Source organism: Pieris rapae, chromosome 10, assembly GCF_905147795.1.
Source record: "Pieris rapae chromosome 10, ilPieRapa1.1, whole genome shotgun sequence".
In the NCBI taxonomy this organism is placed as follows: Eukaryota; Metazoa; Arthropoda; class Insecta; order Lepidoptera; family Pieridae; genus Pieris; species Pieris rapae.
Genome location: NC_059518.1, coordinates 1037031 through 1064870, shown reverse-complemented (window position 1 = coordinate 1064870; position 27840 = coordinate 1037031). Strand labels below are relative to the sequence as shown.

Below are 27840 nucleotides of genomic sequence, written 5' to 3'. Positions count from 1 at the left end.
CTTTAGGACGAATCCGAGGGTTAGAACACGCGCAGTAAATAGGAGAAGATACGTCCATCCTACCTACCTCCTTTCTAATATATAAAATAATGCCGTATATGTAAAACCCGGCTTTGTAGGAACTACTCGAAGTGGATTTTATGCTTATTGCGAGTCTCTGAATAAGATTCTGGTGGGTTTCGAGTCCAACATACTCCCACTTTTGGAGGCAGAGATGCGCAAACGCCACTTCGAATATAAAAAATCAAAGAGTAACACGGAATATATTTAATTAGAAACCTATTCGTTACTATTCGCAAATCACCCCTTATAAAATGTTTTTTAAAAAAAATATTATATATTGAGTAATGGTTTTTTAATTAACACTGTTTAATTTTTAATTTTAAACAATAATAACTTAACTAGGTCCTTTCGCAACAAGTGTCGAAACATTTGGGAGAATACGACTTAATTATAAGATAACAATCATTTTTTTGTTTTATTATATTATATTGTGAAAGCAAATAGAAACAAAGCATTGCTTAACAATAAAAAAACTATTGCAATTAGTTGCTACTTCACATAACACGAGGTTAACAATCGTAACAAGTGACGCACCAACTCCAGTTTATTACTCTGACATGACATTAAAATGGTATGAAAAAACATTCACAATACCAATTTTGAATGCTAAATAGCCAGCATAAAAGCAGCCGGCACCATAAAATGGTAACAATAGTCATGTGCGAATATTTAGTCGTTTGGTGACCGATGCCGACATGCGTGAAGAGTACTCTTCGTGCATCCTAATGCAACGATGCACTTGATGACTGCTTTGTGGGAAACGAAGAAGTTCCTCTTGCACATTCACATTGGTGATGTCATTTAGGTGTTCCAAGAATGGGTTTGGCTGTGCCTTTCTGTCTGGAGAAACCAGCATTAATAAATACCTGATTTCCTAGTGTTTCATACTGTGTTGATATGCATACCAATGAATGAGGAAGATTATTTTGTGACTACGCAAATTCCAAATAAAAATAGTGTATGAATCTTACTAGTACAACTACTACTACTGCATTCCTTGTACAAACTAACCAACGTAAGTTTGTCAGGGGTTTCCTCCTAGGATGTCAAGGTAATGTTTATGCATAGGTCAAATATCTCGGTCAGTTTCTGCGTTTCCGAGAACGTTGTGTCACGACCGACGGATGGACAATGAGTTATTCATTCCCTTCCCTGGAAGTTGGCGGCATGTGGCCCTACACATCAATTCAATGCTCACCGCCAACCCAGGCGTATGACCTAATATTTGTAATTACCACGATAAAAAGCTTGATCATATAAGAAAACATCTAATTCTACACGGTTCAAGTACGTTACCGAATAAAACAGTAAGAACATTGAACATTGTGTACATCATAATCAATTGCATCCTTAATTTAAGACTTAATTTCGGCAAAATTCCCAACAAATGCTTTACAGTGCGTGCTAATTCGAAATGGCCCTAATATCTTCCCGCGAATCGCCCACACAACTTGCCCGCATACCGCGCCGTCTCTGCTCCAATTGAACCAATATAAAATGCATTAACTGCATGCGCCGGCAGATTTACCACCAATTAGGTCATTGGGAAGCCTTCGCGTTCCTGTCAAATTGGAGGACTTGGCAAGGTTGGACTATTCCTAGATAAATTTAATTCAAGCCAATTTTACTTGACAACAGTCTCGCATCTTATATCAGATTCCCGTTAAGACATTCTCTTTGTTGTTTAATATTATTTATTTGCTGTTCGTAAACGAACTATAAAGAAAAACAATAAGTGAGATTTAGATAAAATCATTACGAAATAAACTGTTTAAGTACTCTTTTGATATTCATCTTAAAATAAAATGGTATTAAAAATTCTAGAATGTCCCCATCTTCACATACGTACGTTGTTTGCATGCGAAATACTACCTATAAGTAGTTGCGGAAGCCGTGCATCATATTGAAGTAGTTCTTCTTACCTGTCGAGTTATATAGTTAAGACATCCGCCATGTTAGTGCAGAAATTGCTTAATAACAGGCCATTATGTCAGGTTAATTACATTGCTGAGTCGATCTGCTCTGTATACTCGTATGTATTACATTTATGTAGACATTTATACGGGATTGCGAGTCATTACTTGACGATAGAAATAAATTTAAAAATTAGGAGAACCATTTTCGGGATTTTGGAGGCAAAAGATACTTTTGTGGATATGTTTAAGTATTAAACGAAATGCAGGCAGCAGAAGGGCTGTAGGATAGCAGTAATATAATCTTAAAGGTGATTTTGATGAGGCCATATTGACACTGTTGTGCTCAGTGGGTTGGGTGAATTTTATTTATTTATAATAACCATTATTGTTAAGTAAACTAAATTTACAGTAACACTGTACTGTTGTATAAAAAAATCAAAGACTAAAAAGCATACAAATGAAATAGATTATAAGCAGTACATTAACTAAATACCAGCTCAGCTCTCACGATGCTATTCGCTAGAAATTTTACGAAGCAGACTGGCTTATCACGTGGAAAGTAACCCGCCCATTTCGCAAAGGAAAACAATCATAATTACCTAGAAATATCTTGGTCATACAGTGCTCCCACTAACGATACACGCACTTTGCATGCAACATTCCACCTCCTTGTACGGTAACACAATTGGGTAATGCGATGGAAAAGCGTCCGTGCCATTATAGCCATTATGCCCTTGCAATAGGAATCAATTCGCGTTTTAATAGTTGGATCTAAATAGGAAATAGTCAGTATAAGGCTTTGCTTTTATTTGTTACGGCAATAATTGTGTCAAGATAAAAGATATGTTTGTGGAAAAGGATAATAAAATTGTCTTACATGAAATAGGCATATGCGTACCGTTTTTAAATTAATAAATAAATATTATAATTTAATAATATTAACTACGCCCTCTCATCTCTTCGAGGTGTTTTACCTTTGGAGTAGAGATTCTGAGGCCGTGCGCATCATGTGCACAGGCCTTAATGAAAGAATTAACTTGGCGCCTGGTTGATAGTACCATTGACCCCAAAGGCTAATGCTTTACTCTATCAACGAAGAAGTATTGCAATACAGCGAAGAAATGCTAGCGTTAAAGATAGATAAACTTTTTAAATTTGTTTTAATTTTCTCTTTATTTTTATTATTATTAATTATTATTATCATTACTATGTAAATTCAGAAAACTGTTTTTTTTAATTACTTTAAAGCTGTAATTAAAATTACTGAACAATTACAAGTCATGTTAAGATAAGAAGTGTTCAACGATTGTCAAATCGCAGGGCGTATTGGAAACTTTTTAATATTATGTTTGTAATTAAATACTTATTTAAAATATTTAAATACGTTTAACAGAAGGCTTAATTCTTTTTTCAAAATTAAATAGTGGATACCTAATAGAATTTTAAATGTTTTAATTTAAATATAATCAATATTAATGAGCATAAAAACTTACAAATAGCTGCTATAACATGCCGCGTGCTAATTGCAACGACATCGATGCGTTGTACGATTTTCATCGCGTTTTTTATTAGCAAATTAAAAGCCTATACACGCAATCATCATTTTAAAATATATATGCGTGTGTATAATAACGTTTTCTAGATTGCACTATCTGTGTCCATCTGACTAAATAAAACCGCAGGGAAAATAGCAGGCTCACATAACAATACCGTGGAAAATTCACTGAATAATTTTTCCGACAGCTAGAAAGCTCCATTCTATAATTAGAGTTAATGCAAATGGTTCATTGTTACATACTGTTACTTTGTAGTTAGTTTTAACATGAAATATCATGTTAGGTAATTAAATCACGACGTAATTCAGAAGGATGTTCTAAGTATGTCTTGTTGATAAGATTATTTGTTTAATTAATTAAACTATGCTTTAAACATAAAATATCTATAGCAAAATTAATATAGATAACTAAGTTATTAATATGACGTATACTACCCAACAGAAGTTAGTGAGGTTTTTGTATATGTTATCATATAATACATACTATAAATAATCACATAGATGATAGAGTAGTGATGGCCGTGGCTTGTGGCTTTAGCTAGTGGCTTTAGCATACGACTGATATCCCTGAGGTCGTTATCGTGAAGGAAGACATCGTGCTGAAACTGGGTTTCCTTAGACCCAATAAAGTCAACGGCATGTCTCAACAGTCTGATCATCAACCAAATCATCATGAAGGAGATACAGAAATCTGATGCCCAGACCTAAAGAGGTTGTAGCACCACTGATTTAATTTTTTATAAAGAACTATTTAATATGCAAGTTAAACTTCTAGTTAAATAATGAGACAGTATAAAAATCTCCCGATTACTTTGACAATTGACAAGTTAATATACTTTACAATCGATCGAAAAAACCTTGTCTATTGAAATATAATCGTTGACGTGAGAGTTTAGTTTTTACTGCGGATGATTGATTCACCGTTTATAGGCATTTAGTCAACAATACAAGCATAATTATTGCGTTTATCATGTTTTGTTACATATTTAAAAATACAAAAATAAAATATTTGAAACAAGCTGGTGCTCCGAAATAAGAATAACGCACTTTTTACTAAATAAAACTATAAACAAATGTAAGTAGCTAAACTTTAAGTAATCGAAGGATAAATCTAAAAAATATTATTTTGGGTGGTAGATAGAGTGAAAATTTAATTTAAAATACACAAGTCGTATTAAATGCGTTTCTGTGTATATGTAAAAAATAAATAAATATGTTTGTGTATCTATTGTACACAGTGTTAGTTTGACACTTGCTGACATTTATAAGAACTAAATTGGTTTTAGTTCTAAAATATGGATACCTATAATGTCACGCTGAGAGCACTAATTTCTAAAAACACCAGCTCAGTTTCCAAGTAATTATGTATTATGAATGCATCATAAATCATACTTGATTAATCAAAACGTTACCGTCACAGACTCTAGGCTCAATATAAATCACTCAGACCATTTATAATTCCTAAACCTGTCATTCATAATTCTTAAACATATTATTTTGCCTTGCGAAGATCGACGAAGCGTCTAAAAGTATAAGGATATAATAGGTAGCTTATTTTCTAGTAAAATAAAATATTAACGCAATAACCTCTATTTAGGTCTGAGCCTCAGATTACTGAATCTGTTTCATGATCATTTGTCAATCTAATATGCAAGTAGTTAAGCCGCCTGTGTACACACGCCGACTTTTTGGGTCAAAATCTTCACCGTTCACAGACAGAAATTCTTTCGTGCACGGGGATCGAACCTACAACCATAGGAATAAGCGTCGCATGCCCAACACTGTTCCTCACTTTAGACCCATTAAAATACTGTATTTATATTCGAAATGAAATGTCTACTTTAGTGAATAATAATAAAACAAGTGTATGGACCAAATACTAGGATTGGGCTTTTACTGAAAGCTTAGTCTTTGAAAGGACTTTAAATGGGCAACACGCATTGTCTTGCATCTGTTTCAGTATTAAATAAATGCAGGACCGCTGTATTATAGCAAGAATAGCATCTTAAAGATAATTTAAGCGAGGTCAGATTGTCCAAATATCATAAACCTCATCCCACTTGTCATCAGTGAGATGAGGTGATCTATAATATTATAGATTACGTTTTAAACATGTATGATATCTTTTTCGATTTATATTCATGTAAATGTATGTACATTTAATATAAAATAAATTAATTTAATTATTAACATAACATAGGTATAACAAAACAGAATTTAATAAAAACATTTGTTACATTTAGCTTTATAAAGTAAGTAAATCCTAAGAAAATCGTATTCCGTATTTTTAACGATCTTTTGGTTAAAACGTGTAATTAAAAGTAGAAATAATTCCGAGGACAGGAGAAATGTTGCGTGGAGGAAAAATAAAGGAGATGGTCTCAATTGGGCGCGACGCGGCCACACGCGAGTTATAGGAATTGACGACACAGGCTTAATACATATACATATATGTATATACACAGAGTATATCTCACAATATTATGATTCTAGTTAGCTAATAAAAAAAATATTTAAGACGCTACTGTCAAACAACATTACAGAAGTGATGGGAATTTTATAGTGACGGTAAATTTGATTGTTATTAGACATTTATTTTCACTAAAACTATAAAAAACAATATTATATTGTATTATAAATCACCTCAGATATTGGTATTAATTTAACAACTATAAGTTTGACAAATCTCAAAACAATGATTTCGTTTGGTACATATTTACGAAAAAACTGTGTATTTTTGTTGGTAATATACATACTAAAATATAAGTTAGACTCAAGTTAAGTAACTTTCATACCCTCTTTTTAGTTTAATTTTTAAAGTAAAAAAAATATTCAAAAATAGAACGTAAAATAGTGGCGCCACACACTTTCTACGCTCAAAAGATTCTCAAATTGTGCATTCACGAAAGGGGTTCACAAATGTTTGGTGCATCTTTTCGGTTCAATGCGGTCGGCTCTTTCACTGTCAGTGAATTAGTTCCGCGTAGTTAGCGGGTGCGCGGCAATCGACGAAGCCGGCGCCTGCGCATCTTTTTACTTTCAAAGATTATTGATTTCATAGCCATTCGCTACAGTTTTATAGATGTGTTTATTTTGTCTCAATATTTCAATTCATCTTGATTTAAGTAGTTTATTTTTATTAGTTTACCTTCCCAGTATAAATAAAATACAGATATTTAATATGTAGTTATCGGAAACATAATAACTAATCAATCGCATTTATTAATCAACGGCCTTTTTATACGATTACAAACATATCATACAAAATATCTAAAGATTATAATATATTAACAAAACATTAAACATTTATTTTTAATTTCGGTTGATTAGTCATAAGCAATATTTCATAATTAAGGATGTGCCCGAAGATATGTCGATGAAACACCATTCCTTGTTTGAAGTGTGCGTGTGATTAAAATAAATACTCCGGCCAGAAGACAGCTGCTACTCGAAAAGATAATTGAAATTGCGATTTATACCACACCAAATTTATTGATATTCTCAATTTCGAGTTTCCTCGCGATCTTGAAATTGTTTATGGAACTAGTGTCCAACGGATTGAAAATAATGGCGTCGTGTTAATCTAGTATTCGTTTATTTAGACGTCGAGGTAGAATTCCACTTTTTTTAGGCGCACGTAGTTAAGGCAGTTTTTGCCGCACAACACCACTATGTTGAACTAGCTGCCCACTGAAGTATTTCCAAATCAATTCGACTTAGGGTATTACAATGATATAGCGTACAAATTCTTAAAAGGTCGATAACGTACTCGCGAACACCCGGCCATACACTCAGTCCATGATCGGCGGTATCATTTAACATTAGAAGAGCCTCCTGCCAGTTTGCCCCCTTTTCTAATAAAAATGATCTCTGACTATAATAAACACTGCTTGGAGGTGATGTGATTATTTCTCCTATTAGCAATATAGTGGAGTTACCATATCTTCAAGCAATGCTGCAGCCATAATTTTAATAGTCAGATCATTATCAGTATTATTTTTTTCTTTCAACTTTTATTAATACTATGTATGTATGATTTATACATATATTTAAGTTAAAGTATGTTTTGTGTATACAAGTATGCTATCTGTGTCAACATTGTAATGTTTAAAATTCTAGAACCTAGAAACCATTAAATTAGACGATGAGCCCTATTTCATTTTTATCGACCAGTTTTTAACTTTGAAAACAATTAAGGAAACCAATAAATTTATGATGAGCCCGTGGCATCAAACCCAGACCAATTAGATGTCAGTTGTAAATCTCACCCGGCTACCAAGCTACACTTTGCCGCCAACGATTTTAAATGTTGACACACCAAATATCGATAACTCCTGGCAACCTTATTTATCTTCGTCCTGAATTTCATTTTTAAATTCAGCTTTTTATTTGTTTGTATATTATAAGTCAATTTATATATGGATAAAAGTCGCAAATTCGCCAGTAAATTAAGTAAATTTTAATTCAATGGTATAATGGAAATGGATGGAATATTTAATTTTAGTCACTTGTCATCATCATCATTTATTAAACACTTTTAGTTCACTTCTAAATTTATTCTCAATATTAATCTATCATTAAATATATCTTGAAGTCTGGTCATCGCGCGTATATTATTAACTGTATCTATATCGAGAAACGAATTGTATTTATGAATATAAAAAAATATATTTCAGAATGCCATATTACTGCTACGCAAAAAAATATGCGTCCAGCCGTGCGATGCTAGGACACAGTTTACTTATAATTAATAATGCATTTATCTTTATCACTTCTGTTATCAAGTGTCCTTGAAAAAGTTATTGTGATAGGAAATCTACATAAGGAATTATTCAATGGACGGTACAATAGCCATAACTTAGAGCAGCTGTACGGCGGACATGACGTAACAATTTATGAGCGATTACTTCGCAATTTATTTTATTGCAGTTTTACGAATTAATGTATTGTCTTAAATCTCAATTTGCAAGAGGAAAGCCAAAGATCACCAAGCCGTTCACCAACCAGATAAATAACAGCGGTGGACCGAAACTGTTGGAAACAGAAAGACGGCTCCAGATGCTTTCTTGTCTGACAACGCTCAGACATGAGCTGGCGATTAGAGAGAGAGAATTGTATTAAAAATATTTAACAATATCTTTCGATTCCTATTTATTATTTAACCGTAAAATTATAACATGATTACGTGTTTTGCTATTAGTGTACAGATACACAGAATGCTTTTTTATATGAAAGGGTATATTTTTTAAACACTATGTTCTTAATTTCACAATTCCAACGATCTGGTCAAATAACGGCCGTACAATACTTGTTACATGTAAAAGGTACATTTTAAAATCTTTTCAGTATCAACCTGGTGAAAGACAATCAGATATACGGAAAAACAAGGGAAGATTGCGTAAGATTATTCAATAGGTTTTTCACCAAAAACTATTGATTAATAACACCAATTAAAGAAACGATGGACTTTGTATTATCTAAGAATTCGGTTGGATAAATTTGGCTTAATGCGGCGCGTGCGGCTTAGCACCTGCCCCAAGACCCCAATAATTATTCCACTTATTATATGATTATCGGACTTTTTTGGTGCTTTCAATCAAATTACACCTTGAGTTTAAGTAAGATGTCATAAATTTTTTTCGACCGTCATTAACATTGCGTGGCAACAGTGTAAAACGGTCAAATATTTATAATTATTTTTATGTTGAGTATTTCGAAATGACTGGCTCCGAAATTTCACTTCCAAATTTAAATACTAAAACCTTGTTATAGTATTTTTGTACTGATTCTAAAGAATTCCGTTAAAACGGAAGGCCTATTTGGAAATTTGAAAAAGGAACTACGTGAATAACATCAGAGGAACCTAGATAATTTTGAATTTGGAACGCACTACCACTGTAGCGCATCGATGTACCGATAAATAATTATAATTAGAAGTGGGGTGTAGGAATATCGTCGGGATAGTGATGTTATCGGTAACCGCGCTTTGTGTCAAACGTCGGATGGTTATCTAAGATGTTTACAGATGTAGGGGTAACGGGCCGAAACGCAATCGACCGGCACTCTATGCCCGATGTGGACTGAGTTAATTAACTGTGCTCTACCTAAATGTGATGCATTGATTTATTGACGTGCTTATACTTAGACTAGATATATGTATATGTTCAGTGTGGTTTTTTCTCCTTCCGACGCTCTTTCATTAACCACTTTATTAAAAACATTATCACTAAGATTTCAAAAATGACATTTTATAGGTAGGTACATTCAGTAGAAATCTGAAACAATGAATGAAATAACTGTCCACACTACGTACTAAATATACAAAAATAATATAGTCAAGAATATCACCTCATGTTGAGTGATACCACTGCCACTTTTTTTTGGGAATGGAATGCTAGAATAAAGGTTTTCAAGAATGCGAGATTTTTTAATATTTAGATGTAGTTTTAAAAATACTGTTTGCAGCTTTGTGAAGGCCATGTTTCGCTTAACCCAACTAGCTATAAGATCATGTCGTCATCTCGAGAAATTACTCGCCTAATATATTTTTTGTACCCATAAAAAAATGTCTTCTAAGAACTATAAACGCAGGAAATCTATTTATACATTTAGATTTTATCCAGCGAGATATGCAGATGTTGAGTGCCCGTAGATCACGGTAGATGGCGCTGATAACACTGGCGCAATGCCACATCTCTGGTGATCGCCGCTTTGGCGTTATATCTACTCATTATAATTAACATCTTGATATAATCTTAAGTTTATTTAGCTGGCCTACTCATGAAAATACCAATGTCATGTAAACGAATTAATAAATAACTTCTATGTGTTTACACGCACTCTATGAATATATTAATAATGCAACTACTATTTATAGGTAATTAATACAGTAAATTCTAATTAATGTTTCAATTAAACATTAATAGACTACTACAAATTATGTTTAGTGCTTATCAAACTGCTATCTTCAAAAATTAATAAAAATAAATTCACTTCAAATAAAACTAAACCTTTTTACGTCTGGGACTGAGATTTCTGTATCTGTTTCATGTTATTTGTCTATCTAACAGCAAAGTATGTAATTAGCCTCCTGTGCCTGACACACGGCGTCAACTTTTTCGGTCTAAGGCAAGGTTTCGATGTTTTCCTTCACCGTTCCAGCGAGTGTTAAATGTGCACGTAGAAAGAGTCTATTGGTGCACAGCCGGGAATCGAACCTACGACCTCGGTAGTGAGAGTCGCACGCTGAGGCCACTAGGCCAACATTGGCCGCTACTTAAGTTTATACTGGCTCGAAAGAAATATGTAAGCAGGTAGTCTCCCACAGACTCCATACGAAGAATACTCGACACATAGTTATGTAATAAAACCTATGATTATATGAGTAAAAGAATATAAAAAAATCTCGTGAAATAGTTTTTTTAAACGTTATTAAAGAAATAAATACTAAATGCTTCTAATTTTACATTTACTGTCAGTTCTCAAATCAAGTTCGTAGAACGGACGAGAAGAACTGGCAATAAACTCTCCGACTATTTGTATAAGCTATAAACCTTCTGCTTTTATTCAAGCGTATAAATCCCAACGTAAAAAATAGCAACATTTGCCAAATAGATCTTTAGAAAGCACAATAATTGCTGAGTGGAAGGACACAGTTTTATCGTACTTACGATCTATGTGTCGTGCAGCTGCCTTTTGTCAAAAACCCCCTCAAAATATTGTTAATACACAGCGGCTAAGTACCACTCATTCGCATAAATTAATATTGTTTTAAGAACGTTTTAAAAGGTGTAAAAACTTGTATAGCTGTTTATAAAAGCAGACAAAAATATTAAATAAAACGTATATTAAACTGAAGAAACAATTAAACCAATGATAAACGAGGAACTTTCTCGTGACAAATGCGCAGATATCTACAATAGATCGTATAGGTGTTTTGAATTCAAAAAGCAATATATCCTCAAGGAGCCCAGTTTCCTAAACACAAAGACAATAAATCAGGAGAATCGCTCGCTAAGCGGAATGAGAGCCTCATGAATAAAAACATGCTATTTAGCGCTACACTCCGTCTTCGGATCCAACAAAACCGTTTTATTCCAATCATTGGCACACGATACTAAACTCTAACATTTCGAATTGAGCTTCCAAATTGCTAATAAACTTTATCGAGCCACCGTTGGCCAGTGCTCGCCAGTTCTACGCAAACGCATTTCCGGCCGAACGCTGCCGGGAAAAAGCTATTTAAAACAAAAAAATGGTAACACGCCGCGCGCCTCGCTCGGACACTTCCGGTGGGCGCCATTTTTTCTGTATAGCCAACAGATAAAATCTTTCCGGCCTACTGCACGAACGCCCACTTTATTTCTTTTATTTTAAACAAACGATCACGTTTTGGCGAAATTAGATCGTTGAAATTGACAACTGTTAATTGTTAAAATTTTTAGAAAGTTTAATTCCGAAATCGGCTTTATGAAAAGCCTATTTTGGAGCGAAATGAAACAGCCGATTCAAGTCTATGTTAATGGAATTGCTAGGTATTCGAAGTTGAATATTCAAATTGATGTCATTATAACATTCGCCCAACCTAGCGGCTGTTTGGCGTTTGGCCAGTGCATGTGTAATGTAATGAGAAAATTAACGTTTTTTATCTCGCACGCGATTAGGTTCAACAGTTCGGTGTTCTTACTTTAACACCATTATCTTGTAAAGCCGTCGTGCATTTCAACAATTACCTCGTAAAAGGAACGTATCAGTAACCTAATATTAAACGAAAGAGCGAAATAGTAAAAAAATAATGACTGTCACATTCTCTCGGATGTTGGCCGAACAAAACAGCACTTTAGACGAAAGAAAAAAAACAGAAGAACGTTCTCAATTCAAAAATTGAATTGATCGCCCCATTGTATTCGAAATGTATCATTTGAGCTGTTATTATAGTAGCTCTCTCTCTAACGTTGTATGCAACCTGGTAATCCAATACTTTTGAATAGAAGGCACTTAACGTTTTGATCCAGTTTTGAAAGGCCGTAAGCGCACACTGCCCGTGATTTGTTTAGTATTTTATTATGAATCATATAGAGATTGTCTTACAAAAAGATCGATTAGGATGATTTTCACCTTATGCAGTTTTTTATTTGTAAACGATTTCAAGTTGTTTCATAGTGTTAACATTCATTCAGCTACTGATCATACTAAAGTGGTTTTATTTTTTATGAGTTAACTGGCTCTTTCAGTTTACTATATATAGTTAAGAATTATTATTAAAATAAATTTGAAGAACTTAAACATACCGGAAGATCGCAAAAAGTTAATTCGAATTAAGAATTGAAAAACTCCCAACAAAAACATGCATACCACAAAAACCTAATTGTGTATAGGAAGTTCCGAATAACGAGCGTGATAAATTAAATACACTTTAAAGGTATTGAAAGCTTTATTAAGTCGTTAAAAGAATTTTGACCTTATACATCAAGATATAAAGAATAAAATCTCGTGTTGAACCTTCGGGGAAGCATCGCAGTTAATCCTATTAGATATTGTGGGTAAATTGAATAAATTATATAGTCGATTCCCATGTATTTGTCTGCATTGAATTGTATTTAAAAGTTACCACAAGTAAGTCATAAAGCGCATTATAAAACGCTGCATACTACAAATTTGCCATTGTCTACACTTAATATTTAATGCAGTGACCAGTGAAATATCAACCATCCCAGGCTATTTAGGAACTAGCCAGGTTACATATTATTAAAACCGTTTAGCCTTTCGCTTTTCAACATACTTTAAAACGTTCATTTCAATCACAAAAGCGAATAACAAATACAACCCCATAAATATTTATAAGAATGTCACTGCTACCTACCCGTATTGTGCACACATTTCTCGAGTACCCTCCCATTTTCTTTGTAGCTCCTTCCGAATAATTAGACCAAACAACATTGTATTCGCAAGTATACATTTCAACATTGAGGGCTTGTGCATTGTAGCCGACAAATGTATCGCTTACTGTAAAATTGTTTCGGGGCTGTGAGTGTCGTGAGAATGCAGTATGATTTCTGAATGTTAAGGACACTTAAGGCATCAAAAGTTAGGTATAAGGGTGATTAATCTCAGAAACACTTGTATTTCTTTAAGAAAATTAAAACTATTGAAAAGACGTGCTTTATAAATATATTCCTCGCTCATATTATGCACGATTTAATAGCATGAAAATCAATAAAAATGATTTTTCACTTTCTGTGTATTTAAAAATGTTATAAACCCGAAATTGATAACTGCTAAAAAACTAATCCGATTTTATAATTAAATTCTTATTCAAGCAATCGCAAAGTCATAACGAAATCGTTATTCATACGCATGTTATGACACATTTGGGGTGTGGGCCATTTAGTTCCCCAAAGGTAGTGAGATAGTGTCAATTCATCCCGGGAGGATAGCCTTGGGGATTTGGGACTTAAATTGTTTATAGAGATCACATCAAGTGTATGATTGAGAACTGGTATAAAGGTTTTTTACTATTTCTTTTATAATAATTATTAATTTTATAAAATACAATAAACACAAAAAAATAAAGGACAGCGCATTTCCGAGTAAACAATACCTTTTATAAAAATAACATAGATTTTCGTAAAATGAGGTTTTTGAAAACCTGGACCATTACGTGTTTTGTGTATATATCTTAAATTGTAAATATTTATTAATAATGGTAAGTCACCAATTCGTTGTAAAATAAACGTAAGATTAATTTAATTAATTTGTACTCACATTATGTAATTTGTAGTAGAGTCCACACGCATTGCACACCGGTTCGCCATTTTGATTTCGTCTCCATAGCGTAGTAGTTGTCGTCTTGCAGTTTGCGCAAGAGGTGCCTGCCCGCCGCGCCGCTGACTGCAATGACTGGAAATATAATATTTATATAAATACACTAGGGCACCTACGTACCTTAATACGCAATTATGTCATAAAGAACGTAGAACATTGATTAAATGCTTCACAAAGTTTAATATCGCATCTATATCATGATTGAGAGAGTGAGAAAAGGAGATCATATTGGTTGATGTAAGAACTTTTAGATAGCAATTCTGTCGCATGTAGTCTTGTGCAGTAACCGCAGATTCTTATTTATTTATATTATCTTTCGCATTTTATACAGTGTCTACAGTGTGAATATTGATATACAAATACACGGAGTGATCATATACTGGTACATGATCATCTATTGGGGTTTGGCTTAGTATTAATTAATTTACAAAGAAGTATCACTTCTGACATGTGTACTTTGAACGCACGCACTTTTTTAGCTTAAACATGTTTAATTTTCACGTTTATAAATTTTAATAAAAAGTTTTTTCAGATTTTGTTAGAATCTGATCATCAAAAATGCTCAGTGAAAAGACACATGTGTCTGCGTCGGTGGATTAAAAGTCCTTAGTCCATCATTTCAAAGTAGCCATACTAGAACAGCTATCGGCTTACGCACCTGTCCATTACCACATGTCAATCAAAACCAAGTCCGGTGGCCGTTTATACAGTCGACAAAAGTGCTTCACTCAATTAAAAATGCATTCCCAAAACTCGGGCGCGTAACTCATAATAATTAATGGATTTAATTTGACATGACATTCGGACAAAATAAAGATCGATTAAAGTAAATAGAAAATATTACCAACGATGATTGAACAGTGTTCTAAAATAACGTATTTTATTTGTCGAATAAACTAATTTAGAGGCCCAGACCTCAGATATCTGTATGGTTTCATGATCGTTTGTCAGTCTAATAGACCAGCAGGTGATTAGCCTCCCGTGCCTGACAAACGCCGGCGATTTTTTGGGTCTGCGGTTTCCCGATGTTTTCCTTCCCTATTTGAACTAATGTTTAATGCGTACATAGAAATAGTGTCCATTCGTACACAGCCGGGAATTGAACCTACGACCTCAGGGATGAGAGTAGCACGCTGAAGCATCATCATCATCATCGAAATGAAACACAGTCACTAACTTTAATCAACGTTTCATAGTAAGGTAATTCAGCAGGTATGGTGGAGGTACGCCTAGGCGAACATAGTTTTGCATATTATATATATTATTTTTCTAATATTTGAAATAGATAGCAATATTTTCCTTCCTTCCTTAGTCTCTAATATTTTGGCCACCATACCTGCTGAATTACCTTAGAAACGTTGATTAATGTTAGTGACTTGGTTTCATTTCGATTTAAAATTATTCCTTAAAACAATTATTTTACAATTAAACTTACTAATATTATTTTGTATATAAGCCAACTACTTCTTACTTAATACTTACCCGTGCATAACATTTAACACATACATAATATAAATTTATCTCAGTAACTATCTGCTCTATTTTTTTAAACTGTTTTCCTAACGGTTACCGATTACCTAGTTTAGTTATATTTCTGCATAGAATGAATTAATATAATTCAACTTTTAGAAGGAATTCTATATTATGAAACAATAAACTCCAGAACTATGAGCATGACATTACACTTAGAAAATCTCGAACGCGTACCATAAGTATAATACCTAAATATTAAATGGTCCGTCAATATCTGCCTCGTCATGGCACCTCTTTTGTACCAAATAAGATTAGAGCTGTTTTTCAGATAGACTTTGTCACTTTATCTTGATATTCCATTGAATACTAAGAAATTTGTCTATTATTAATCGAAACTTCGGACACAATAGAAAACTGTATTAGTAAATGTATGCGTCAATCAATCTTGGAACGGCTCTTGGCTTGTTCTTAACCATTCTTAAGGGAGAGTTTAATCTTTGCGACTTCCGTATGTCAAGATAGATATGGATATACTTAAGACCTACATACCTTTAAGTCTCGACTTTGAAACTTACCCCTAAACTGCGCGCCATGTTTGTTGTTATGACAACGAAACACGCATTTATGTATTATCTAATTATAATTTTTGTTTATAAAGTTATGGTAGGTAGTCTCAAATTATTCCACTGAAGCCAGCTCAGTGTTAAAGCATTGAGCTAACTCATCATTATATAATATAGAACCACTACTTGGGCCGCGCCTGTCTATCTATATGTATTAACTACAAAACTCCCTTGAATTTTTGAGAAATGAAAGTGTCATACCGATAAAGGCTTATAAGCCTTTTATTTAAATTGAATGAAATGTAACGATTTCGTTACAGAGTTCGTTAAAAATGTTGCCATGATTAGTTGCTAACGAATCTTTATAATAATTCCAGCTGTGAAACAATTAATTACAAACAGTATTAGAAACAAACTATGTCATAGAAGTCGCTGTGATTTATAGTAGTTTTAAATTAGACCCCGCTTTACGACTCAATTACGCGAAACCGATTTCATAAGCTGTAGATAAGAGTTTCTAATCAAACTATTGCCTAGCCCTGATCTCCTGGGAATCTGAACTGAGGGGTCTGTAAGCCGATTACAAAAGTCAACCAGTAGGGGCGCTTTTATTTCACGACGAAAAATGACTGTTTATTCGTAATTTTATGAGCGAATTACTTTCGCTCCTAAAACACCGATACGCCGGGGAAACATCGTAAATTTTAGGGACACAATTATTTTTTATTCCGTATAGAATAGGAATTCTCGAATTAAAAAACTCGAGGCACGCGGGCACTTGTACGACGAAAGAGTTTTATTAATTGTCGTACCCGTTTCACTGTCAACGGCATTCCAAACTATGGGATAAACGCCGACAAAGATAAAGCTATACACAAATAGACAGAATTCAGTACATTGTAATGCTGGTACTTAAGTTTTCAGTGTTGTGTAAACTCAAAGGAGCGCGCGCTGTGACAACAGGCCAGCCTTTGTGCTGAGAGACAAACAAAAACGTGTCCTTTGTTGTCAAAAGAAAGAATTTATCAATTATAAATCTAATGTCCTTAAAGTGGACAATTTGACGTAAAATTTACTCAAAGTAAACAATACGAGATCATCGATGAATATTTAAACTCAAAACATTAATTTAACTTATAAACAAGGAGCACATCAAACAGATTAGTGACGCTTCAATTCACTCGAAGTTAGCTAATTCAATAAGCCACCCACATTAAAAACATATTTCCATAAGCCCTGCCCCCTCCCCGCGATCCAATCACCCTTATCTCTCGGCCCTGCGCAAAACACCTCCTAATCAAATCAAATCACAGCTTCCGTCTTCCCTAATCTAACCTATCTACACTTAGACATAAAATTATATTACAAAAAGGGATGGTTACCTCCAGCCCCTCATATATTTGCAAACACAGGCAGAATTTAACCCATCGGAAGCTCCCACTACATACCGGCCTGTAATCGAGCGCCAACACTTGCAAACATCGTTCAGTCACATCACGCTCACAAGCCCGCATATCAGCATATCTACGCCATCTAGATCCCACTATGAGAACCCCCAAGAGGGAGGCAATCCATTTACCAACGGCACGCCTATACTGGAAATTCTCTTCTATGAGTAACGACTTAGAGATGACAATCGCACGGCTACTGTGCTGTTTTTAAAGGTTTACATGGCCCCTAGCAATGAAAGCGCGGAATCGATGTAGCCTTTACCCCCGCCCCGCGCCAGTTTTTCCGGCGCTCCGTCCTTATCAGACTGTGGCGATTAGATAAAGAGAGATAGAGCGTGAAAATAAAGATTTTCATCGTGTTCACTCACACCACGCCGCTTTCAGTTGGTACGTTTTCATAACGTTTGTGTGCCGTGTAGGTATTAATAGGGTTCGTATACTATAGGTAAAGTGCTTTTGAAATAGAGCAAGGGTCGACAGAACTTTGATGTAAGGAGTGGCTTCTTAGCTTACAAGACCGCTTTATAAATTACACGAACAATAAACGAATTTAAAATGACTGAATGTCTAGGTACAAATTGATTCGATCTAACAGGCGAAACATAGATCTATCAAAAATGTATTGATAAAATTTGTGTCCATTTCGGTACCAAAACTAACAAAGGCCGGTTGCTCAATAGATATTAGTATCGCGATGGAACAGATTGACACGTCAAGAGATTATATCTACGTAACGTAATCGGCAGCGTCACGCCGCCGTTCTATCAAGCTAATGAATATTTTACAAAATATTCCTCCACTATGAAGTCATTCTTCATCAATTATTTTTTAAAACAAATAAAAAATACTAACGGTATTAAAAACTGGGTGTCTTTAATTAAAATTATCTTAAGCAAGGTTCATGTAAGTGGGAAAATTTAAATAAAGAATATTAAAATATTTAAAATAAGAATGCACCACAATTAGTTCAGGCGGACGTTGATGGATGGCGCTACTATGCAATGTAAATAAAGCCTTGCAAGATACTGAGCACGGAATTTCCGAACTTAGACATTGTACTTGTTATAATTATATCAAATTACTGGTGTATGTAACTCGACTTTAAAAGTATTAAAATTAAACAAATATTTGTTATTTGTATCAACATCATTTGCATATTACATATTTAAATATTCAAACTTTACATACAGTAACTTATATTAATTATTTAATGTTGGATATAAATTGTCTATAACCAGACAAAGGTCATTTGTAGTTAGACATAAATTGTACTTTATGGCTAGAATATAGCCTATGGGAGCAAAAAAAAAACATTTAAATAGCAATAATGCGGCAATATAACAAGCGAAAACATAAAATTATGTACCTCGGGCGACTAAACGTTGGTAATTCTGCGTTCAATCGTTTCTTATAATGTGAGAATTTGCATTGAATGGAAAGGACACTGGGAGCTTTTTCAAATTGGATACAAGGAGAGGCTGTTTGGAAGACGAACGAACTCCCTAATCGATGCTACACTGTGTTAATGTGTGTAGGAATTATCGAGCTTACAATACATAGGTAAGATCTCGAAAGCAGTCTTCCCAGTTGACAGCGCGCCTTTGAACATATCTCTAAAAATATAGAAATGTACTAAGTTCTAATGTATGAATGTAGGAACTGGACAATACTTTTATTAATGTACATTTGTTTAAAGACAGAAATTCGCACGACTGAACGCGTTTTATTTATCTTATATTTATTTTAGTTTATTGCCAGTTCTTCTCTTCCGTTCTACGCCCTTGATTTCAGTAAATGTAAAATTAGAAGCATTCAATGTATTTTTTTGAGTGACTTTAAGTGATTTACAACCGGCATGTTCAATGGGTTTATGTTTTTAAATACACCCGCCAATAATGTTAATTTAAATGTGGAATAAATTTTCTGCGGACATAGGCCGCTATTGAAGTGATAATAATAGCACAGTTATGTCAGTTACATGACAGGTCGGGGAATTAATCAATCGAAACAGGTGCATGGTCCCGAAGGAAAGCTGCACAGTGGGAAGTAATAAATACAAACAGCTGCTTCTAAAGTCGTAACACTTTCTAGGGTCCATTCTGTTGTGCTAATTTACATTCAAATTGATATTGTCCTCTTTTTGTGTCAATCGAAGTTTTTAATAAAGAATACTTGTTGCTTTTACGCCACAGTGCATAGGTTATGTCGGTTGCATTGTTGACATTTGAAGAAATGTATTACCATTTCAGAAGAGAACGTTTAGATATTTAAACATAACTGACAATTTAAATGTCTATCTTTAGCAGTAAAGTCGCTCTATTGTTACGACGTTTTTAATATTACATCATTGTGTCAATAGCAAAGTAACATATAGATAATTAGTTTTAACTATGAATTTGCGTAGTGTTCATAGGAGAATGTAAGTGCGTGCTTATTCATTTCTGTTCTACACTTATGAAAGTGTACCTATATGAATAAATGATTTTGAATTGAAATAGATTAAAGTTGCCAGTGTAACAAACAAGGTTGCGCTAACGCAACGAATACAAATATAGCTTTAAATCACAAAAGGCACGTTGGTCATGTTCCCTTATAAAATGGTGCGAACAAGCCTCGCGGGTCGTGGGGTCACTTCGCACAGTTTAGCACCGCGTCATATTTATAATTACCGCGGGCGTGTGCGAGCGCAAACCAGCGCTGCGCTCACGTCGATAAATCAAAATTTTAAATCACCGGTGGGCGGAACGCATTGCTCGCCCAGCGCCGAATAAAATGAATTAAAATAAAACAACGCATCATGCGCCCTGAGAAAATTTAAAAATATTTCGCTTTAGTTTTTTTAATTAATACCTTGTTAAAATTTAATATTGAGAGCGTTATTACAATGGGTGTGCGAGGTTAAGTTATTGAACGCTACCCTTTATTGGGATATTTTATGCGAGAAAATTCAATCAATCAAGTTTGAAAAAAGAATTTAAATCTTATAGATCCTATATATTTACATTCAACTAATTAACCACAGTACAAAGTTGACAGATGACAGACTTAAAACATGATCGCTGTACGCTGTGACGTGTTTTGTTGTTAAAAATAGTCTGTGGATGTTTTTAGGTAGTTGTCGTATAACAAGTTAAAAAGTGAATTTAAAACATAGCTTTATTAAACTCAGGTAATTCAAATATCGTACAGAAGTCTAAATTACGTCACACAACCAGTTCAAACAGTTATTTTAATCGCGTGCCCTCTAAAAAATATAACCTACCTTGGGTCAAATATTCAACGTCAGTCTGTACAGTAGTTGCTCACGCGTCGCTGGCTGACAGACATCATATGAACATAATGCGTATACTTTTAATATCTGTGACAGACGTGAAACGAAACTAATGACTGGCAACTAGGCTTTTGGGCAACAAAAAGTTTAAACCGCCTATCAGATTCTTTTTAATTACTGTCTGTCAAATCTAGCTCGGTATGTACGGTTGAGTTTTGTTATTGTTGTTCAAATTGAGTTTGTAGATTTACATTAAATTTTCTAATTTTAAACGGGATTTGATTTTTATTACCATCTAGCGTAAACATCTCACTTGATTAATATAGAAAAATCTTTATTAAAATTATTAGGTATTTGTGTTTGTTGATGTTTTTCGTAACCTAGTTATTTCTTTCGTAAACCTATCATTTAAGTTTCTTAAGAAAAAAATTTTTTTTTATATATATATGATGTTCAAAAGAGGGAGGGGGGAAGTTTGGGAATCACTGCTTTAAGGTGAATGACCTTGGAGACTCTTAAACCGTATTGCCTAAATCGTCTAAAACAATATGTTATATTTAGTGTATAGTATATTAAAGTTACCTAATTTTAGAATAAAACTATTTAATATAATAATCGCAATCAATCCCTCGCAATGGCAGGTGCAGGCTAAGTGGCATTTAATATTCTTAGTATTAACAAGTTTGATCCATTTTTTTGACATTTAGCGTAATAATGTATTTGAACTGAGCACGTTATGGCCATATAAATTTTTTCTACTAATTAAGAATTAGTCATGCGTCCTACAAGAAATTATAACCTTATTAAGGAATTAAAATTATAGGTTAGTTAACAAGGCAATGTTTGCAATTGACTGGAGTCATTTTGTGCTATTTTTATAGGCTTTTGCGGTATTTTGGCTTAATGTGAAATGAAGCAACTTTTTATATAGTGTTAATTTTTATATACACTTACTTTTGGTAGTCAATTATTAATTTATGTTTTAATTTTATTTTGAATCCATGTATACTTTGTTCAATTGAGTTTTCTGTTGGTTGTGTAATTTTGTCCCATGCTAATTATAATATAATAAATGTACGTGTGAAAAATTTGTGACGTCATATTTTCACGTATAATTTTATACATACATGATTGCAATTACATATATTAGATAAGCTATAAGCGTGTCTTTTTCAATTTCAATCGCTGGAGCAACGAATATAAATAATTCGAATTCCTTTTTACGAAATAGGAGTCTGAATTCCGTCGGGAAGACACATTTGGTTGAAAAACTTTCAGTAATACCGTAAGTCAACACATTAAAAATAGTGAATCACTTAAGTGACCGTAATTTTTTTTAAATATTATACGCCGCCGTGCACGCAAACATAAGTACATTAAATTCCAAGTTTTTGTTCCTTTTAATTGCTATAGTTATGGAGTGTTAGCCTATTGACTATTTTTTATCGTGACTTTAATGTAAAATTCAATTTGCGCTTGACATTTGACATTTCTCTTTTTATAGGTCATTTGAACAGAACATAAATTAATTGTCGATAGATATATTTCATATTAATTCAAATGGGTTATAATTCTAATATTACTGTTTGATATATATCATATTTTGCTTAGAAAATCGAGGAATGCATGGTTTAAAAGTTATAAATAACTTTGATAGAAATGCTGACTTTTCTTTGGCTAAAAAAAATATAGTTTTGCCGGGAATCGAATCTGGAACCTATAAGTTGGCCTTTATATACGCCAAAGAGGCATCGATCTAACGACAACGTTTTTTTCTCAAAGTATCATATAACAAGTAATCTTCCAAGAAAATATTATCTACACAATATTCTGTAAGTATTAAAACAAACACTTCGTTTGTTTTGAGAGCCTTAAAGATACTTAAATTAAGGTTGTATGGGCAATTAAACGCTGGCTAAAGCAAGGTAACAAATTAAAGACGATAAGGGTGGGCTCACATTTAACAATACGGATTAATTATCGACCAAAACCGAGCACTCAAATATACCTGTCACCGCTGTAAAGTGAACCGATCGAATTTATAAGGGCCCCGAACAATGGTAAATGCAGTAAACACAATGACAATCTAAAACGAACAAAAGTGTATGAATGAAAACGCCGACGAGATATGAATATAGTCTTGTTATAAACACTTGCGTATGACCTGATTCAATATTAAACTATAATTTAGACATTGGAATACTATTTCTATGAATAAAATAATGTTTTTCCACTTAAACGTCTTAGAATCGTTCTTAAAGTTCAGATGCCTCGATTCGAATTATTCGCGAATACCACAAAATAAACAGTTATTTTTTGATATATTGGGCAGTGCTGCTTAATTTTTAAAGATATTAAGCGTCTATCGGGTACATAATACGAGTTGTTAAGTAATAGGTATTTTTAAATTAACAGTAAAAACTTGTAAGTATATTTTTATTGTAAAATTTATGTTCACTGTAATTGTAATTTAGATAGATTCTAACATACTATAGAAAATGCATTTTATATGAAATAAAAGGTCAAGAAGACGCTAAAACAAAAGAGGTAATCAAACATATAGCTTTTCGCCAAATTTTCTGTAAACTCATAGGAAATATATAAAAAAATGTTGGAAAATGCGACTATTTGTGCATCATAGGAGAACTTATTCAATACACTGCTAATATTTAGAAAGAAAAGTTTATGTAAAGTAGGAGGGTAGGCTCGCACGCGCGGTTGTGACGCGAGGACCACCGGGCAGAGATGTCAGCTCTGATTCACGACCCTGGTGTTAGGGCTAACACTAGATATCTTTCATACAAAATTTAAGTTAAATTTAAATTTACAGGCAAGGCAATAATACAAACAAATTTCACAAATATTACAAACGTGTTTATAAAAAAAATACAATTTGTTCAGCAGAAGACATATTGATATTATTGTTATGTTTAACGCAGATTAATCTCGTCAATTATGAAATGGAGCCAGCCCTGTTGCAGCGGCGTTGCAACGACAAGCCTACACCATTGTTAGTATGAGGCCGCCCTCAGCCCTGAATAAATACATTCATATTGCCACTCTAAATCTGCAATATCAGTTTGCAATATCAATCGAATTGAGCGTTATCACGTTAAATGTGAAGATTAATCGATAAGCAAACCGGTCGGATATCGAACAGGTGTTACAAGTACACCGCATTGCACCTAAACTTCACGTTTACACTAACGACTTACTCCTACAACGCCCCAGGGCTCACAAAATCTACCGCATCGTTTCACATTCAATCGAAAAGAATGCGCAGAAAATGGAAAAAACATGGCGCTAAACCGCGAATCTTTATGTATTTAAACGCCGATTTCGAGATTCCGACCCGCAAAAAAGCGGCCAACGCTTGGTCATTTAAATTTTTCCAAAACGTGAACACAATGGAACAGTGTTTTTATTTTGAATTTTAAAAAAGGAATCGGCAAAGCCGTCACATCACTCCACCTAAGTGATGCCGGACGCACGTCATTCTAGATTTTTTTTATTTCGTCCGAACTGAATCTGCTTTTTATAATAGTTGTTCAAATCGCGTATATGATTAATTTTATAGCCGTTTGTTGTGTGGTTATATAAGTATTTTACTGCTTTGTCAGTTTCAACTTTGTTCGTATTTTATTGGTAATACCAATACTATATGATATTGAAAAATATATTACTAAGTACGTTTTGAGCTTATCTTTAGAGTAAAGTAATAATAATAATTTTAAAAAACGTGTGTGTACTTATGTACATGCGTGAGAAGTTACACTTCTTTGGCGGAAATATATAAAAACTTCAACTTTATCATTCTTCCCTAACGTGTCAAAAGAAACATAACGTAGATATAACTTTAAAAAACCTTAAGTGTTGACTATAGCTAACTTCTGAGTGTCGGTTTTTTGTGACGGCGTACACGCGCAACGTAACAATTTACTCTCATAATTTTTCACTAACCCGCCAACAGACGTAAATCTTCAAAAATAAATAGAGTATTAACACAAATTTAAAAAAAATCTTTAACGCTTGCAGCATTTTCTCGCTGTATTGCTACACTTATTCGTTGAGGAAAGCACCACTCCCTGGGTTCACCGAAAGTAAAATATATTTATATATAAGCAGCCACTCCGATATCGGATTCTCGACTAATGCGATAGCATTATAATAATTACCACCTATTAAATATAGCCTGAGGTAGCGATATCAAAATAAAGGCGAGAGCTCACTAGTGACTGTCCGTCTACTTGCGATTGACGTGCGTCCAGATGACACTAAAAGGTCTATTGTATACGAAATGCTCGTTACTCCGCTTCCAACCGGTCTTTAACACGTTGGAACAATGTGATCACTCTATACATATGTAAAGCTGTTCTATAAAACCAAACGAGAAATTTGAATTGCATTTAAGTTTATTGGATGGCTAAAAGAGCGCTGGCATTTCCAATTTAGTTCACTTATCAGTATGCAAGTATATCAGACATTTAGCCAAATTTGTAAAAAAGTGTAATTTTGGAGGTTAAAGAATGGCTGATGATAAAGAATCATTAAGCCTAGGATGTAGTTAAACCTCCTCATTAAAATAAGTGTAACTAAATACCGATATGGAAAGCACACAGCAAGGGTATTATCTTAATCGTAACCATTAAGGCAAGTAATTGTCATATTTGGTCGATTAAATATATAAAGCCCAAATTGACCTGTTACATATTATAATGTTAAAAAAACATAATTCATAAGTGTCAAGCTTTTGTAAATAATTATTCTAGTTGACTCGTTAATAGGGCAATCAATCAAACGTTATGCGTGATTACAAAAACAAAAGCAATTACACAAATGTCTGCCTCATTAAGCATTTGTGTGTTATGAAGTGATCCTGTAGGATATTGCAGAGTTTCTTGATCGGATCGAACTTTTGCTAAATATTGTTTCAAGTTTCAAAGTTGTGAATGTTTGTGTCGTATTTGTTAAATTATAATACTTTTATTTATCACTGTATTTCTTACAGTAGCTTCATCTGTATGTTTTATAATAGTCTGTGTAAAAGGAAGTAATAGCCGAAATAAAGATTCTATAACCATATAAAACTCTAGATAAAAAAGCTAATTGTGTACTTTTGAACACCACATTTTACGGTTTGGAAATGTTGCTAAGTAAGGCAGAATATCATAACTCAAGTTCGAAATTCCTTTATTCATATATGTATCCAAGTACACCTACGAACGTCAACAGAAAATATGTTAAATTGATTCTAAATTTACTACTAGTTCGCCAGTCAATGGCAAACATAACTGCGAAGAAACTCTCCACCATTCTTTTTAATCACCAAGTTTTGAGTCATACAAATCTTTATTGTTTTAAGGAGATTTTTTAAATTATTCAGTGACAATTCACTAATATATAATAAAGCGATTATTGTAAAAAAATAGACAAACATTTTTTTACTGTAAAACACAACACAGGTATTGTGTATATTGAAATGAAGCCTTTGTTTCACTAAGCAGTTACTGGTGTCGTTAGATAGTGACAAATCGACAGCCAGATGCAACATATCTGTAATAATGGTCGTTTTGACCACAGGAGACAAGGAAGTAAGTGGGAATGGCTCGGTGGCTTGTACGACCGCGCGTGGGACGGCAAACAGGCACCTAGAGGGTTAACATTTAAGTCACCGTTAATAGATGGAAACAATGATAGTGACGTGTTTAACAGATATATCTTTATAACTCTTAAATTATTTAGGATTTTCGTAATATTAATTATAACTAAACAAAGAATTTCTAAATGGGGTGAGTTTCTTGCTTCAGATGGCATATATTTCTTTCTTTCCATTTATATATGTTAGGACAAAACATATTAAATCAAATTCCTGAACATATTCAACAATTTGTTATTAAATTTACCTATAATTTCATATTAAGTTACAACACATGAATTAATATTTATTATAAATTAAAGGTATCCAGAAGCCAGCATATGTCAGTATAAAATATTCAGCTTATTAAATATTGTATGCAGCGGTTGTGGAATCATTAGTCAACGGGACACCTGACAATTTGACCAGTACATGTGCCTTGTCCTTGTATGGTGCTTGTGATTTTGTATATGAATTCTTTTTTAAACATCCAAAATCTTAAAAGGGCATGCATGTCCTTGCTGAGTTCCAATTTAAATGTTAAGTTTATCTAAAATTAATAAAAACTAAAGGTTCATGGACACTCAATGCTAGAGGGGTCGTTAGTGCGTTGCCGGTCTTTTTAAAAATTTAAAATCCCGAGTGATTTCATTTTTAAATTTATTTCATAACTACGGCTAATCTCAGCTCGGCTGTAATAGGATAACAGAATTTACTTGTCATTCATGTTATGAAAAAACGTGGTCAAAGGTTTCTGACAATAGAAATCATTGTACGGACACGCACTCATATAGGCATTTATAGGTAATAATTATGTAGTGGTAAACAGTGATTCGTAATGCATTTGGGAGAACAGTTGGCGCTGACGGGGTAATGACAGCCACCGCTTCCCGTATGTTAATTGCTGAGGAAGTCAATGGACTTTGCTAGCCCCACTTTTGGCCCGTCACGATGGCGTCTACGCTTCATAACGCTTAACGCTAACCGGGGTTTATTTAGCTGTTGGTTAAATTTGTGTTTACCAACTTTGTCACAAACGTTACTTTAGGAGACGTTGTTCTGCATGATATTTCAAGCGATTAGTATAGG

The 27840-nt window shown here is 33.7% G+C and overlaps 1 protein-coding gene across 3 annotated transcripts in view; it reads right to left on the bottom strand.

Moving 5' to 3' along the window:
* Positions 1–27840, bottom strand: part of LOC110997726 (GATA-binding factor C) — an 80297-nt gene that overhangs the window by 2133 nt on the left and 50324 nt on the right. For all 3 annotated transcript variants that reach the window (XM_022266025.2, XM_022266017.2, XM_022266052.2), the window contains exon 5: positions 14299–14433. In XM_022266025.2, the coding sequence (XP_022121717.2) occupies positions 14299–14433 (135 nt within the window). The remainder of the gene's footprint in view (positions 1–14298; positions 14434–27840) is intronic.